Here is a 14,831-nt window from a genome sequence, read left to right on the forward strand (position 1 = left end):
ATAACTTCAGTTTATAAGACCCCTGCAAAAGTAGAGGAGTAAAATAATTTACATTCCAGTTGCTTCCTTAAAACCAACTAAAAACAACATAATTTTAAAAAATTTAAAAACAGAGGAAAACTTTGTTTTGTCCACAACATGAAATCACAAACTATGAAGAATGTCAACTCAGCTGAAATAGAATGAAACTTGCATCAAATCAAGGGAGAATATGAAGAACTGACTAAGAGATAAATCAAAAGTATCCAGGAATGGAAAAAAAGGGTTATGAAAGGATGAGTAGTGAACTCTAGCACTGTCAGAGTTCAATCAGAGAAACAGAATCCCTTGGAGATGGAACCACAGTTCCAGCTGAGTGAAACTGACATACGACAAATCCATCACAACCCTGCATCACTTTTAATGGAATAACTGAGGCTAAGCAAGTGTGGAGTTAGAATTCTCAAACTAACAACGACAACAACAACAAAAAAATCTTGAAGGTGGGAAAAACAAAAACAGGAAATATAAATACTAATTTCCTCAACTTCATAGTGGAGAGGACATCTGCCTGAACCTGATAAATCAAGAAATAGAGGCTTGAGTATATCACTTAAGATTATAAATGTAAATACTACAAGATCTAAAAACACACATAAACTTTTCAAGTTATCACAGTGAAAGCATGAAACACAGACCAAAGAAAACAGACCCTATATCAAAAGATAAACCATGGTAATGAATTTAAGACCAAAACACATTTATTTTGTCAATAAACATAAATGAAATAAGCTCACCTACTGAAAGAAAGATGCCCTTAGTTTGTATTTAAAACATGTCCCAAATATGTGATGTACAAAATAAATCTGTCTAAATAATTACTCAAAAATATTGAAAGTAAAATGATGAGCAGAACATAACATGCAAATGGGAACAGAAAATAAGACCAAAAGCATTATATTAGACATTGGGGGCCATTTAACAATAATAAGGAATATAAGCCACAATGAAAATATAACAGTTGTGAATCTTACTGTATCAAGTAACAAACCATCAAAGCAAAACAAAAATGGGAAAAGTATAAGAAGAAACAGGTAATAAAAAGACTCACGCTTTAATACATGGCAGATAAGTATAAAAAAGTTAGGCTAAGGTAAAAATAGGTATGTCAAACTCTATACCGTGAACACAGAAGACAATATTTTTTCAAGTGCCCATGGGACTTAAAGTCACAGTAAATTCCCAAGAGAAGACTAGCAAACTAAGTAAAAACTACCTGAAATTTAGAAATTTATCTTAATCACACCTTGGATCAATTTAATTCAAACCTGTGATTTCAGTAGATCTAAAAATTATGATGATGAAATCATTTTACTGAGATAATGTTTAAAGTTTTGCTAAAAGAAAAATGCACTGCCTTAGGCAGTTATGCAAATACAAATGGAAATAGATTAGTTGAGTATTAAACTTAAGTGAGAAAAGAACTGTAAAATAATTAAGAAATGATGACGTAATTAGTAAGGATATAGGCAGAAAATAATAAATTAGAAAAAACAAAACTAGATCTGCTAAATCCAAGAGCTCTTAAAAAAAAAATCAAAGGTCGAACAATGAGAAAAAGCATCTAAAGACAATTAGCAATCAGATTGGGGAATGACAATTGATAACAGAGAAAATAAAAACAATTATAAGTGTTGTTTGCTCATCTCCACAAAAAAAATTTCAAAACCCTGTATAAATATAAGAAAATAAAAATAGCTGAAATTAACCCAAGAGGCAATCAAAAAAATCTAAATAGGCAAATAATTACAATGGGAGAAATTAAGAAAGTTGATAAGGAACGCCCTTTCTTTTTCTTTTGAGATGGAGTCTCGCTGTGTTGCCCAGGCTGTAGTGCAGCGGCATGATCTAGGCTCACTGCAACCTCTGCCTCCCAGGTTGAAGCGATTCTCCTGCCTCAGCCTCCCGAGTAGCTAGGATTACAGGCATGAGCCACCACGCCCAGCTAATTTTTGTATTTTTAGTAGAGAAGGGGTTTCGCCATGTTGGCTAGGCTGGTCTCAAACTCCTGACCTCAAGTGACCCTCCTGCCTTGGCCTCCCAAAGTGCTGGGATTACAGGTGTGGGATTGCTGTGCCCGGCCCAGCTACTCTGGAGGCTGAAGCAGGAGAATCACTCGAACCCAGGAGGCGGAGGTTGCAGTGAGCCGAGATCGGGCGCCACTGCACTCCAGCCTGGGCGACGGAGCGAGACTCCGTCTCAAAAAAACAAAAAATCCTTAGTAAAAGTAGGAATAGCTGCATACATCATAATAGCACAACACTTCGCATTCCTATTAAAGGACAAGACAAATTCTACTATCAACTATTACTGATATTAAATGTCGTATAGGTGCAATTAAATAAGAGAAAAAAGCATAAAAGGAGTAGGCTTTTTTGGCAGATACTGTTATATGGGATGGACAGGAGGGGAAGACATGAAAATCAACTAAAATGAAATACATAAAAAATCAGTAAAGAGCCTGCTTACGAAAGTGGAAAAACAACAGCTGGGCGGGGTCGCAGGGTGGCGAACGTGAACACGTGGGCATGTGCGTGTGTACGTGGGCACGTGCACGTGCTTTTGGGGCCGACAGACGCGCCAGTTGCCTAGGCGCATGCGTCTGGCTATCCCAGAAGCACCTGCGCCTTCCGGCTCGTGCTTACCTCAGGCTCGCGCCTTTCTCGGCAGTTCGCGCCTTTCTCGGCAGCTCGCGCCTTTCTCGGCAGCTCGCGCCTTTCTCGGCAGCTCGCCCCTTCCTCGGCAGCTCGCCCCTTCCTCGGCAGCTCGCCCCTTCCTCGGCAGCTCCCACCTCACTCTCCTCAGCGTTCTTTCTCCCACGGTCTTCCCGTTGCTGCTAACCTAACTAACTCTCAGCCATGGCCTCCAACGAAGATTTCTCCATCACACAAGACCTGGAGATCCCGTCAGATATTGTGGAGCTCCACGACATCAATGTGGAGCCCCTTCCTATGGAGGACATTCCGATGGAAAGCGTCCAGTACGAGGATGTGGATGGCAATTGGATCTACGGTGGCCACAGCCATCCGCCTCTGATGGTGTTGCAGCCGCTCTTCACGAACACGGGCTATGGCGACCACGACCAGGAAATGCTTATGTTGCAGACACAAGAAGAAGTGGTGGGCTATTGCGACTCAGACAACCAGCTAGGCAACGACTTGGAGGACCAGTTGGCCCTCCCGGATAGCATTGAAGACGAGCACTTCCAGATGACCCTGGCCTCTCTGTCGGCCTCGGCGGCATCAACATCAACATCAACCCAGAGCCGCAGCAAAAAGCCCAGCAAAAAGCCCAGCGGCAAGAGTGCCACCAGCACTGAGGCCAACCCGGCAGGCAGCAGCTCCAGCGAGGGCACGAGGAAGTGGGAGCAGAAGCAAATGCAGGTCAAAACGCTGGAGGGTGAGTTTTCCGTGACTATGTGGTCCCCTAACGATAACAATGACCAAGGGGCAGTGGGTGAAGGCCAGGCTGAAAACCCACCTGATTATTCCGAGTACTTGAAAGGGAAGAAACTTCCTCCTGGGGGGTTACCAGGCGTTGATCTCTCAGATCCTAAACAGCTGGCAGAATTTACTAAAGTGAAGCCCAAAAGGTCCAAAGGAGAACCTCCCAAAACAGTCGCTTGCTCTTATAGCGGCTGCGAAAAGATGTTCCGGGATTACGCCGCCATGAGAAAACATCTCCACATCCACGGGCCCAGAGTCCACGTATGCACAGAATGTGGCAAAGCTTTTCTTGAGAGCTCAAAGCTGAGACGACACCAGCTGGTCCACACCGGCGAGAAGCCCTTTCAGTGCACATTCGAAGGCTGCGGGAAACGCTTTTCCCTTGATTTCAATTTGCGCACACACTTGCGCATCCACACCGGCGATAAGCCCTTCGTGTGCCCCTTCGATGTTTGCAACAGGAAGTTCGCTCAGTCAACCAACCTGAAAACCCACATATTAACGCATGTGAAGACCAAAAACAACCCGTGAAAAGGAGAAGACCCCTCTCAGACTTGGGAATTATCTTCCAGGACTGCGGTAGGGAATAAATATGCCTCTCAAAGCTTTGTATGTTGTTTCTAAGAGTTTTAAAAAGAATGAATCCTGCACATTTAAGGTTCGTGTTTTGTTAGAGTAGTAAAAATAGAATTTAAACGTTTTTAGAAAGGTAAACCTTGACATAAGATAATAGTGCTAAGATGCCATAGCTTGTTCTGTAACTATTTTTGTAAAGTTTGGTCCCAACAGGAGAAAAATTCGTAGACTTCACATCAAGAGACGGTTCTTACAAACTGTTTAAAATGGGACTTTTCACATTCTTAGAAATAGGAAGTTCATTTATTGTTTACAATGTTTTTTAAAAACTTGTTAAAAAATTCAAAGTGTTCATGTTTATGCTTTTAGGAATATGCTTAATAAGTCTATGTATGGTTTTTCTGGAGGTCGATAACTTTGGGAAAGATTTACTTTAAAAGAGTGAACAATTATATGCATACGTGAAGTATTTTCCTGCTTAAAAAAGTTATATAGGTGTTATTTGTTTTAATCTTGGTTGTATTCTTGGATGTTAACACATCTTGCATTTTAGCTGTATTAGGTCATGTAGTATTGATATTAGGTGATTTAATAGTACTAGTTTAAACCTATTTTAGTCATTTTATTTTCCCCAAAATACTACCAGATGCTGTTGTTTAGTGTAATTTCTTTGCCTGTTCAGTTAAAGTAGTGCTTACTTGTAGAATATATTGTGTATATGCTGACTTTAACACTTAAGTACAGCCTGTGTAATAGAAAAAGCAAAATAAAACACCTCTTCTAAAGAAGGAAAAAAGTAGCTTGCCTATATCAGTACAGAAGTTAGAACTAAAGAAAAAGGGGAGGGTGCTACTGGCATCTGGTGAGTGGAGGGAGATCAGAAATGCCACTAAACATCCTACAATGCACAGACAGCCCCACGAAACACATAATTATTTGGCTAAAATGCCAATAGTGTCAGGTGCAGGGGCTCACGCCTGTAATGTCAACACTTTGGGAGGCCGAGGTGGGTGGATCGCTTGAGCTCAGGAATTGAACATCAGCCTGGGCAACATGGCATAACTCGGTCTCTACCAAAAATAAAAAAATTAGCTGAGTGTGGGGCGCACACCTGTGGTCCTAGCTACTCAGGAGGCTGAGATGGGAGGATCACTAGAGCTGGGGAAGTCGAGGCTGCAGTGAGCCATGATCGAGCCACTGCCCTCCAGCCTAGGTGACAGAGTAAGACCTTGTCTCAAAAAAAAAAAAGAAAGAAAGAAAGAAAGAAAAAGGGGCAGGGGGGCTGGGCACGGGGCTCCTGCCTGTAATCCCAGCACTGTGAGAGGCTGAGGCCGGTGGATCACTTAAGGTCAGGAGTTCCAAGACCAGCCTGTCCAACATGGTGAAACCACCCCCTGGCTACTTAAAAATACAAAAATTAGCCATAGACTTCGTAGACTTCACATCAAGAGACAGTTCTTACAAACTGTGTTTAAAATGAGACTTTTCACATTCTTAGGAAGTTCATTTATTGTTTACAATTTTTTTTTAAATTGTAAAAAAATTCAAAATGTTCATGTTTATACTTTTAGGAATATGCTTAATAAGTCTATGTATGGTTTTTCTGGAGGTTGATAACTTTGGGAAAGATTTACTTTAAAAGAGTGAACAATTATATGCGTACGTGAAGTATTTTCCTGCTTAAAAAAGTTATATAGGTGTTATTTGTTTTAATCTTGGTTGTATTATTAGATGTTAACACATCTTGCATTTTAGCTGTATTAGGTCATGTAGTATTGATATTAGGTGATTTAATAGTACTAGTTTAAACCTATTTTAGTCATTTTATTTTCCCCAAAATACTACCAGATGCTGTTGTTTAGTGTAATTTCTTTGCCTGTTCAGTTAAAGTAGTGCTTGCTTGTAGAATATATTGTGTATATGTTGACTTTAACACTTAAGAAGTACATCCTGTGTAATAGAAAAAGCAAAATAAAACACCTCTTCTGAAGAAAGAAAAAAGTAGTTTGCCTATATCAATACAGAAGCTAGAACTAAAGAAAAAGGGGAGGGTGCTACTGGCATCTGGTGGGTGGAGGGAGATCAGAAATGCCACTAAACATCCTACAGTGCACAGACAGCCCCACGAAACACATAATTATTTGGCCAAAATGCCAATAGTGCCAGGTGCAGGGGCTCATGCCTGTAATCTCAACACTTTGGGAGGCCAAGGTGGGTGGATCGTTTGAGCTCAGGAGTTGGACATCAGCCTGGGCAACATGGCAAAACCCGGTCTCTACCAAAAATAAAAAAATTAGCTGAGTGTGGGGCGCACACCTGTGGTCCTAGCTACTCAGGAGGCTGAGATGGGAGGATCACTGGAGCTGGGGAAGTCGAGGCTGTGGTGAGCCGTGATCGAGCCACTGCCCTCCAGCCTGGGGTGACAGAGTAAGACCTTGTGTCAAAAAAAAAAAAAAAAAAGAGAAAGGGGCAGGGGGGCTGGGCGCAGGGCTCCTGCCTGTAATCCCAGCACTGTGAGAGGCTGAGGTGGGTGGATCACTTAAGGTCAGGAGTTCAAGACCAGCCTGTCCAACATGGTGAAACCATCCCCCGGCTACTTAAAAATACAAAAATTAGCTGGGGTTGCTGGCACAGCACCTGTAATTCCAGCTACTTGGGAGGCTGAGGCAGGAGAATCGCTTGAACCCAAGAGGTGGAGGTTGCAGTGAGCTGAGAGAATGCCACTGCACTCCAGCCTGGGTAACAGAGTGAGACTCCGTCTCAAAAAAAATAAAGTAAATGCCAATAGTGTCCCTGTTAAGAAACCCTGCTATAGAAAAAGTAAAAGTTTATAAGAAAGATTCCAGAGGTTTGCAGTACTTATAAACAAATCATTAATGGGCAAGAGGTTGTTTAGATGAAAGAAATGTGAGTGCTCCACCACCCTCATTGCCGCTTAACCAGCATGGGTAAATCCAGAATCAGAGGGGTGATCTGGTACTAGCTACATGCCTGACGAGATAAGAGACTACACAAATAGTCAAGGAATCAGTGCTGCTGAGTGTCCCGGCTTTTACTCATTTGTTCATGTCTTGTTTCTGTGACTAGCAACTGGGCTGGGGTTGGGGGGAATTCATAGTGGTATCCTAAATTAGTTTCCCCAGAGTAAATTACTGTGCATCAAAGGATTAGGTTTTTTAAATTTTGTTTTAATTTTGTTAAGGAAGCTATGAAAGCAGTACAAGAAAACACAAGTGAATATGTTTTATAATCTTGAGGTGGAAAAGGCTTAGTACAAGGAACTATTTGATCACACAAAAATTTAAAGTATCTATACAGGCAAAACGACAAACCACATCAAACAACAAACTGGAAAGATAAAATTATAATACCTGTTACAAAGGACCAAATTCCTCCCTATATAGATTATAAATAATAGCATATACAAATTAGTAAATTATTAAGACAACTCAATCAAAAAATGGCAATGGATAGAAATAAGTAGCTCTTAAGAAAATGGGCTTTAATTTTTCACCCAGAAGACTGGCAAAGAGTAAAATTATGATAGCATCCAGTGTCATTCAGAGAGTGGAAAAATGTCCATTATGAGAGTATAAATTAATTCAACAATGCAAACTCATTGGAGGTCAGCTTTAATGTTCATATTTTTTGACCCAACATTTCCATTTCTAGGTAATTTTTCGTACCCTTGCAGATGCATACTTAACTGGACGCCTAACATTATAAGCAAAGCTGTGTATTGCAGTATTATATGAAAAGGTTAAAACACCCTAAGTGATTAATAGTAGGATACCTTATAAATAAGTTGATATGTTAATAAAAATGGATTACTCTGTAGCAGATATAATGAGATTGATATGTATGAACAGATATGGGAAAATGTCAAAAATATATAAATTTAAAAGCAAATAGGGTGTGTTGGCTCACACCTGTAATCCCAAATTTTAGGATGCTGAGGTGGGAGGATCACTTCAGGAGTTCAAGGCTGCCATGAGCTGTGATCACAGCACTGCACTCCAACCTGGGCAATAGAGCGAGACTGTCTCTTTAAAAAAAAACAAACAAAAAAAACACGAAAAAGCAAAATATAGTATAATAATTTGATACCATTGGTATTTTTAAATGATGTATCTGTATATAATAGAAAAGATCATTTACCTGCTAAGTCCTAGACCATACTTTGTCTGGCTATTTGTGGAATTTAATAATTTACAACACTTTAAAAATTTTAAAAGGAACATTTTACAATGTGAATTCATTACTTGGAACATGTGTTAGCTAGGTATTTGGCTGCTCTAATAACTAAAAATAAGTGGCATAAACTTTCAAAACATTCCAAATATAAGTAGTTCAGTGTTGATCGGATAACTCTGTAATTTGGGTACACAGGTTCTGTCTTGTTAGCTCTGCTATTCCCAACATGCAGCTTCTGTGTCGTGGACCTAAATTCAGCTCCATCATAGCTACATTACAGCCCACAGTACAGGGTTGTCTCCATCACATCCTGGTGCTAGTAGTGCCCATACCCCGCCCCATAAGGAAAACTGCAATAGGAAAAGGGAAGACTAGGTATGGGGGAAGGGGTTATCTAGTGGCGTGTTAAGTGAATGTTTAACATCTGGCTCTGCAGAGCTAAGGTAGGGAGCTCTGATGGTATTCATTTGCTAGTTTCTGTGGTGTAAATACTTGCACCGTGGTCAGTTTCAAGCTGCAAACCTGCACTTCCTGAAGGAGGAATTAGGAAGAAGTGCACACAATTAGCTCTGGCAAGCTGGTAGGAGCAGGCTTCAGAGAACCACTGGGTTCATATAACCATATCTGCCATAGGATAGGATATAAGATGCTAAGGGGGAAAAAAGAGTTTAAAAAATATAGGCCTGGTGCGGTGGCTCACGTGAGCCTGTAATCCCAGCACTTTGGGAGGTCGAGGCGGGCGGATCACGAGGTCAGGAGATGGAGACCATCCTGGCTAACACGGTGAAACCACCCGTCTCTACTAAAAACATAAAAAAATTAGCCGGGCGTGGTGGGGGGCGCCTGTAGTCCCAGCTACTCTGGAGGCTGAGGCGGGAGAATGGCGTGAACCCGGGAGGCGGAGCTTGCAGTGAGCCGAGATTGCGCCACTGCACTCCAGCCTGGGCGACAGAACGAGACTCCGTCTCAAAAAACAAAAAACATATATATATAAAAAACACACATATATATAAACATATATATAAACATATATACACATATATAAATATATATAAATATATAAACATATATATATAAACATATATATGTATATAAAACCGACTGGGCGCGGTGGCTCACGCCTGTAATCCCAGCACTTTGGGAGGCGGAGGTGGGAGGATGGCTTGAGCTCAGGAGTTCAAGACCAGCCTGAGCAAAATGGTGAAACCCCTGTCTCTAGAAAAAAAAACACACACACTAAAAAACTAGCCGAGCATGCTGGCACGCGCCTGTAGTCCCAGCTACTTAGGACACTGAGTCAGGAGTGTTGCTTGAGCCCAGGAGGCGGAGGTTTCAGTGAGCCGAGATCACGCCGTTGCACTCCAGCCTGGGCGACAGTGAGACTGTCTCAAAAAAAAAAAAAAAAAAAATTAAATTAAAAAAAAATTAAAAACTATAAAACTGTCTTGAAAAAGTTATTAGAAAACTTGCTGCTTTGTACTCTTGAGTAAATTATTAAAATTATTACACATGTATACTCATATACATGCTGATGTGGGCAGAGAAAATCTAGAGTAATGGAAAATGATAACAGTATGTTTACTGTGAGTCATGGGGCTGGTGGTTGAGAAATGGTATTTGGGAAAGATGACTTTTTATTACTTCTATATTGTTTGGAATTTTTATAGTCAGTGTGTATTTTTTAGTAATTTTTTAAAAGCCAATTGAACATTTTTAAATTAATTTCATATTAGGGTTAAAATGTACTGAGACTTCTTTTTCCTTAAAATTGACACCTAATGTCCAAAACTAAGACTAAAGAAGGTTATATATATCCCCACCAATAATTGGGTCCACGCACCTCTTTCAGAGCTTATTAAATGGTATAGAACTAACTAGTCCCGCTATCCCAAACATCACCTAGCCCATTAACTTCTCATTCCCAGTTGTGAGTTGTCAGCCTAGTAGACAGCTGAACAGCTTTGCCCTGCCGTCTTTCCCAGGCAAGGGGGCAAGGTTAGGGGTGGGGAGGAGATGCTTATCTTGCCCTGAATTCAAGACAGGACAAATTCAAAGATCTGGAATTGTCTCTAAGAAGAAGAGTTTAGTATCCCTGCTAAATGTTTGCTGAGCTGTGAGCTCACCGTGGTGTAGCCATCAAAGTGGAAGACAACGTGGGAAACCTGTGTGTTCCTCAAAGTTTAGGGATGTACATAAATTATGTATTTAGAGGGAGAGAGAAATACATGTGTACCCTCTGCCTACTTTATTGGTTTTAAATTTAGGAATATAATTTCATTGCTTCTAAAATGTCTTCCCACTTCCATGTAAAAAGTCCAGGGTGTCATTTAAATCTAGTTTTTTGTTTTGTTTTGTTTTTTGTTTGTTTGTTTGAGACGGAGTTTTGCTCTTGTTGCCCAGGCTGGAGTGCAATGGCACGATCTTGGCTCACTGCAACCTCCGCCTCCTGAGTTCAAGTGGTTCTCCTGCCTCAGCCTCCGAAGTAGCTGGGATTACAGGCACCTGCCACCACACCCAGCTAATTTTTTATGTTTTTTTAGAGACGGGGTTTCACCACGTTGGCCAGGCTGGTCTCGAACTCCTGACCACAGGTGATCCACCCGCCTCAGCCTCCCAATAAATCTAGTTTTATAATGCTACTTTTAAAGAGTTGCATATATAGGCCAGGTGTGGTGACTCACGCCTTTAATCCCAACACTTTGGGAGGCTGAGGTGGGCAGGTTACTTGAGCTCAGAGGTTTGAGACCAGCCTGGGCAACATGGCAAGATTCCGTCTCTACTAAAAATACAAAAAATTAGCTGAGCATGGTGGTGCATGCCTGTGGTCCCAGCTACTCAGGAGGCTGAGGTGGGAGGACGGCTTGAGCCTGGGGGGCAGAGGTTGCAGTGAGCGGAGATTGCACCCCTGCACTCCAGCTGGATGACAGAGTGAGAACTCTGTTTCAAAAGCAAAATAAGTTGTATATGTAATAGGTTTTTTTCTTTTTTTCTTTCTTTCTTTTTTTTTTTTTTTTTCTGAGACAGGATATCACCCTGTCACCGAGGCTGAAGGGCAGTGGTACAATCACCGCTCACTGCAGCCTCGACCTCCTGGGTTCAAGTGATCATCCCACTTCTCAGTCTCCCAAGTCGCTGGCACCACAGGTGTGCACCACCACACCCAGCTAATTTTTGTATTTTTTGTAGAGAGGCGGGTCTTGCCATGTTGCCCAGGCTGGTCTCAAACTCCTGGGTTCAAGAGATACAACCACCTCGGCCTCCCAAAGTGCTGGGATTACAGGCATGAGCTAGAGCTACCACACGGGGCTATTTCTTTTAAAAAAAAAAAATGAAATATATACTGATTTTGAAAAGAAAAAGCCACTAAACATCTGTCTGAAATTTGGTGGGGAAAAAAGAGAGATGAGATGAGATACTTCGTGAGCACACTGTAAATGAAGATGTTTAAATTTTGAATTATGGTGTATAGAATTTTTAGAAGAGGGATTAAACAATACCTGCTATCTGGTTCCAAGTGAAGAGTAGATTGCTTTAAAAAAATTCTCTATGCTTTGTTGCTAAAAATTCCTTTATAAATAGTGGAAGTAAAATTTGACCATTCTGTTTCTATATTTAAATGTTTTTAAATCCTTCTTAAATATTGAAAACCCTGTTCTTATTTGTATAAGCCAGTTGTAAGTTTATTTGAGGGCAAAGTAAAAAACATTGGTGATAAAAGTGATGTTGTGATTATAGTAAGCTGGAATTTAAACTTAGAACACAGTGTAAGCCTTGCCAAATTGATAGTTTACGTTCTTTCAGCTATAACTACTGTGAGTTATTCAAGGAATATTGAGTTGTTATTTTACCTATTCAGTCATCTGGTGACCTGTAAATCATTTCTGTGTGTTTAGAGAATTAAGGTAGTTGTGGTTTTTTTTATTATTATTTGCAAACCACACTAAGCGTAAGTAGGGCTTGATTGGGGTAGCCCTTAGCCCCCGCTTAATAATAATCACCAGCTTCAAGTCTATGGGTACCTTGCTGCCTTGATGACAACTATAGATTTTCTTCTCCCTTGACCCATGATTTTTGTTTGTTTGTTTGTTTTGTTTTTTTGTTTCTTTGAGACAGAGTATCTTTCTGTCACCCAGGCTGGTCTCAAACTCCTGGTCTCAAGTGATCTGCCCACCTCAGCCTCCCAAAATGCTGGGATTACAGGCATGAGCCACCATGCCCGGCCCCATGATATTTTTAAACCCTGAGTCTCCCATATTCTGATTTTTCTACTGTTGCCCCAGTCTCATTGCTTAGTATATAAACCAGAATAAAATTGATCCTCAATTCCATCTAAGTCCTACTGTTTCTTGGCTGTTGTTTTATTAAAATCATGAAGAAAGCAAAAGAAGGCATTCCATCACAACTATTTAAAAGTGTTCTAGAAGTTACAGTCATTGCTATAAGACCAAACAGGAAGGAAAAGATGAGGTATGAATGTTGGAGGAGATAAATGATTATTATTAGCAAATAATGGAAAATCCAAGAGAATAAAGACTAAGACATCCTAAATGGAAAGTTCAGTTTGGTGATTAATTACAAAGTAAATATACAAAAATAAATGTAGTATTCCTGTGTATCTGAAAGAAACAGATCATGTAATAGGAAGAAAAGATCTCATTCAGAAAGTAATGTGACATATAAAAAATAAAAAACTAACATTTTAAAAGAAGTATACAGGGCCTATATAGAGAAACTACAAATCTGTACTGAGAGATGTAGAAGATTTCAGTAAACAGATGTCATGTTCCTATGTCAGAAATGTAAAATTATGGATTTACCCCTAGTTATTGCAGTCATTGTAGTGACATTAGAAATCCTAATGTGGGCCAGGCGTAGTGGCTCACACCTGTAATCCTAGCGCTTTGGGAGGCCGAGGTGGGCGGATCACTTGAGGTCAGGAGTTCAAAACCAGTCTGGCCAACATGGTGAAACCCTGTCTCTACTAAAACTACGAAAAAATTAGCCGGGCGTGGTGGTGGGCGCCTGTAATCCCAGCTACTCGGGAGGCTGAGGCAGGTGAATCACTTGAACCCAGGAGGCAGAGGTTGCAGTTAGCTGAGATCTCGCCACTGGGCAACAGAGCGTGACTCTGTCTCAAAAAAAAAAAAAAAAAAGAAAAAAAAATCCTAATTTGAATAATATTTGGTGGTTGTCAAAATGATTCTCAAATTTATCAGAAAGGATAAGGGGAGAATGACCAAAATAAACAAATTGGAAGTATTTATTTACTAAATACTGAAATATTACTACCAGCAACAGCTTTATTGTCACTGGAATAGTGGAAAAGAATGGAAATTCCAGAAGCAAGCCAAAGAATAGATGAAAATGTATTGTAAATTAAAAGTTGCATTTAATTTAGTAGGGAAAGAATGCACTGCTCAGTAATTATTACCTAAACATTTGAATAAAATTAGTTATATGTATCAGTCACACCATACACAAAAATAAATTCCAAATGGTAAAAGATTTAAATGTAAAAATCACACACATACACAGAAATAAATTCCAAATGGTAAGAGATTTAAATGTAAAAATAAAACTATTTAAACCATCCTTCCCCACAAAAAGAGTGATTACTTACAAAATGTTAGGGGCGAGAAAGTCTTCCTTTGCACAGCTGCGAAGGTTGAATATATAATGGAAAAGATTAATGAATTTGAGTACCTAAATTTTAGGGTTTAAAAAAAAATAATAAAGACGGTTTTCTCTTTTTTTTTTTTTTTTTTTTTTGAGACGGAGTCCTGCTCTGTGCTATGTCACCCAGGCTGGAGCGCAGTGGCATGATCTCAGCTCACTGTAGTCTCCGCTTCCCGGGTTCAAGCCATTCTCCAGCCTCAGCCTCACAAGCAACTGGGACTACAGACGCGCGCCACCATGCCTGGCTAATTTTTTTGTATTTTTAGTAGAGACGGGGTTTCACCATGTTGGCCAAGCTGGTGTTGATCTCCTGACCTCGTGATCCGCCCGCCTTGGCCTCCCAAAGTGCTGGGATTACAGGCGTGAGCCACCGTGCCTGGCCGACAGTTTTCTTATGGTTTGTTGCTTTATAGTCTGTGACGTGATGTAAAATATATGCTCGGTTTGTTCCACCAATATTGTTCTGCATAATAGTTTAATTCTTAAAACAACCTCCTTTTCCCAAGTACCATTTGAGTTTCTGTACCCCTGTTTAGCAAGAATTTTTTTATTTGAATGTATATGAGGTTTCTTTCAAAGATCACAAATATGTTTAAATTAGGATATATACATTTTCTGAAAAGAGAGTATAATTAGTGGAAGATATTAGTTCTATCAGTATCAAATCATGTTAGCATGTGTTCTTCCTAGTGTGGTATTAACATGCCCATTTTAGATTTCAATATCTAAAATGAAAGTAACTAATAATTGAACATCTGTCTGCTCTACTAATAAGTAGATATTTTTGCCTCATTGCTTCTTCTGATCACTTTATTAATTTATCAGAATGCCCAAGTGTTGTGAGGTCCAGCTACTTATATCATTCCTGCCCCCGGTTGAGCTTATTGCTTTTTTTCCTCT

At 40.2% G+C, this 14,831-nt stretch overlaps 2 protein-coding genes across 4 annotated transcripts in view; both read left to right on the forward strand.

The window, feature by feature from the left end:
* Nucleotides 1-14,831, forward strand: part of MBTPS2 (membrane bound transcription factor peptidase, site 2) — a 94,486-nt gene that overhangs the window by 14,028 nt on the left and 65,627 nt on the right. The window lies entirely within an intron of this gene.
* YY2 (YY2 transcription factor) lies at nt 16-14,820 on the forward strand. Its single transcript, XM_055106222.2, has one exon. It carries the CDS (start codon nt 2,898-2,900, stop codon nt 4,014-4,016), a length of 1,119 nt encoding a protein of 372 aa, XP_054962197.1. The 5' UTR covers nt 16-2,897; the 3' UTR covers nt 4,017-14,820.

This window comes from Pan paniscus, chromosome X (genome assembly GCF_029289425.2).
Source record: "Pan paniscus chromosome X, NHGRI_mPanPan1-v2.0_pri, whole genome shotgun sequence".
NCBI classification, from domain to species: domain Eukaryota; kingdom Metazoa; phylum Chordata; class Mammalia; order Primates; family Hominidae; genus Pan; species Pan paniscus.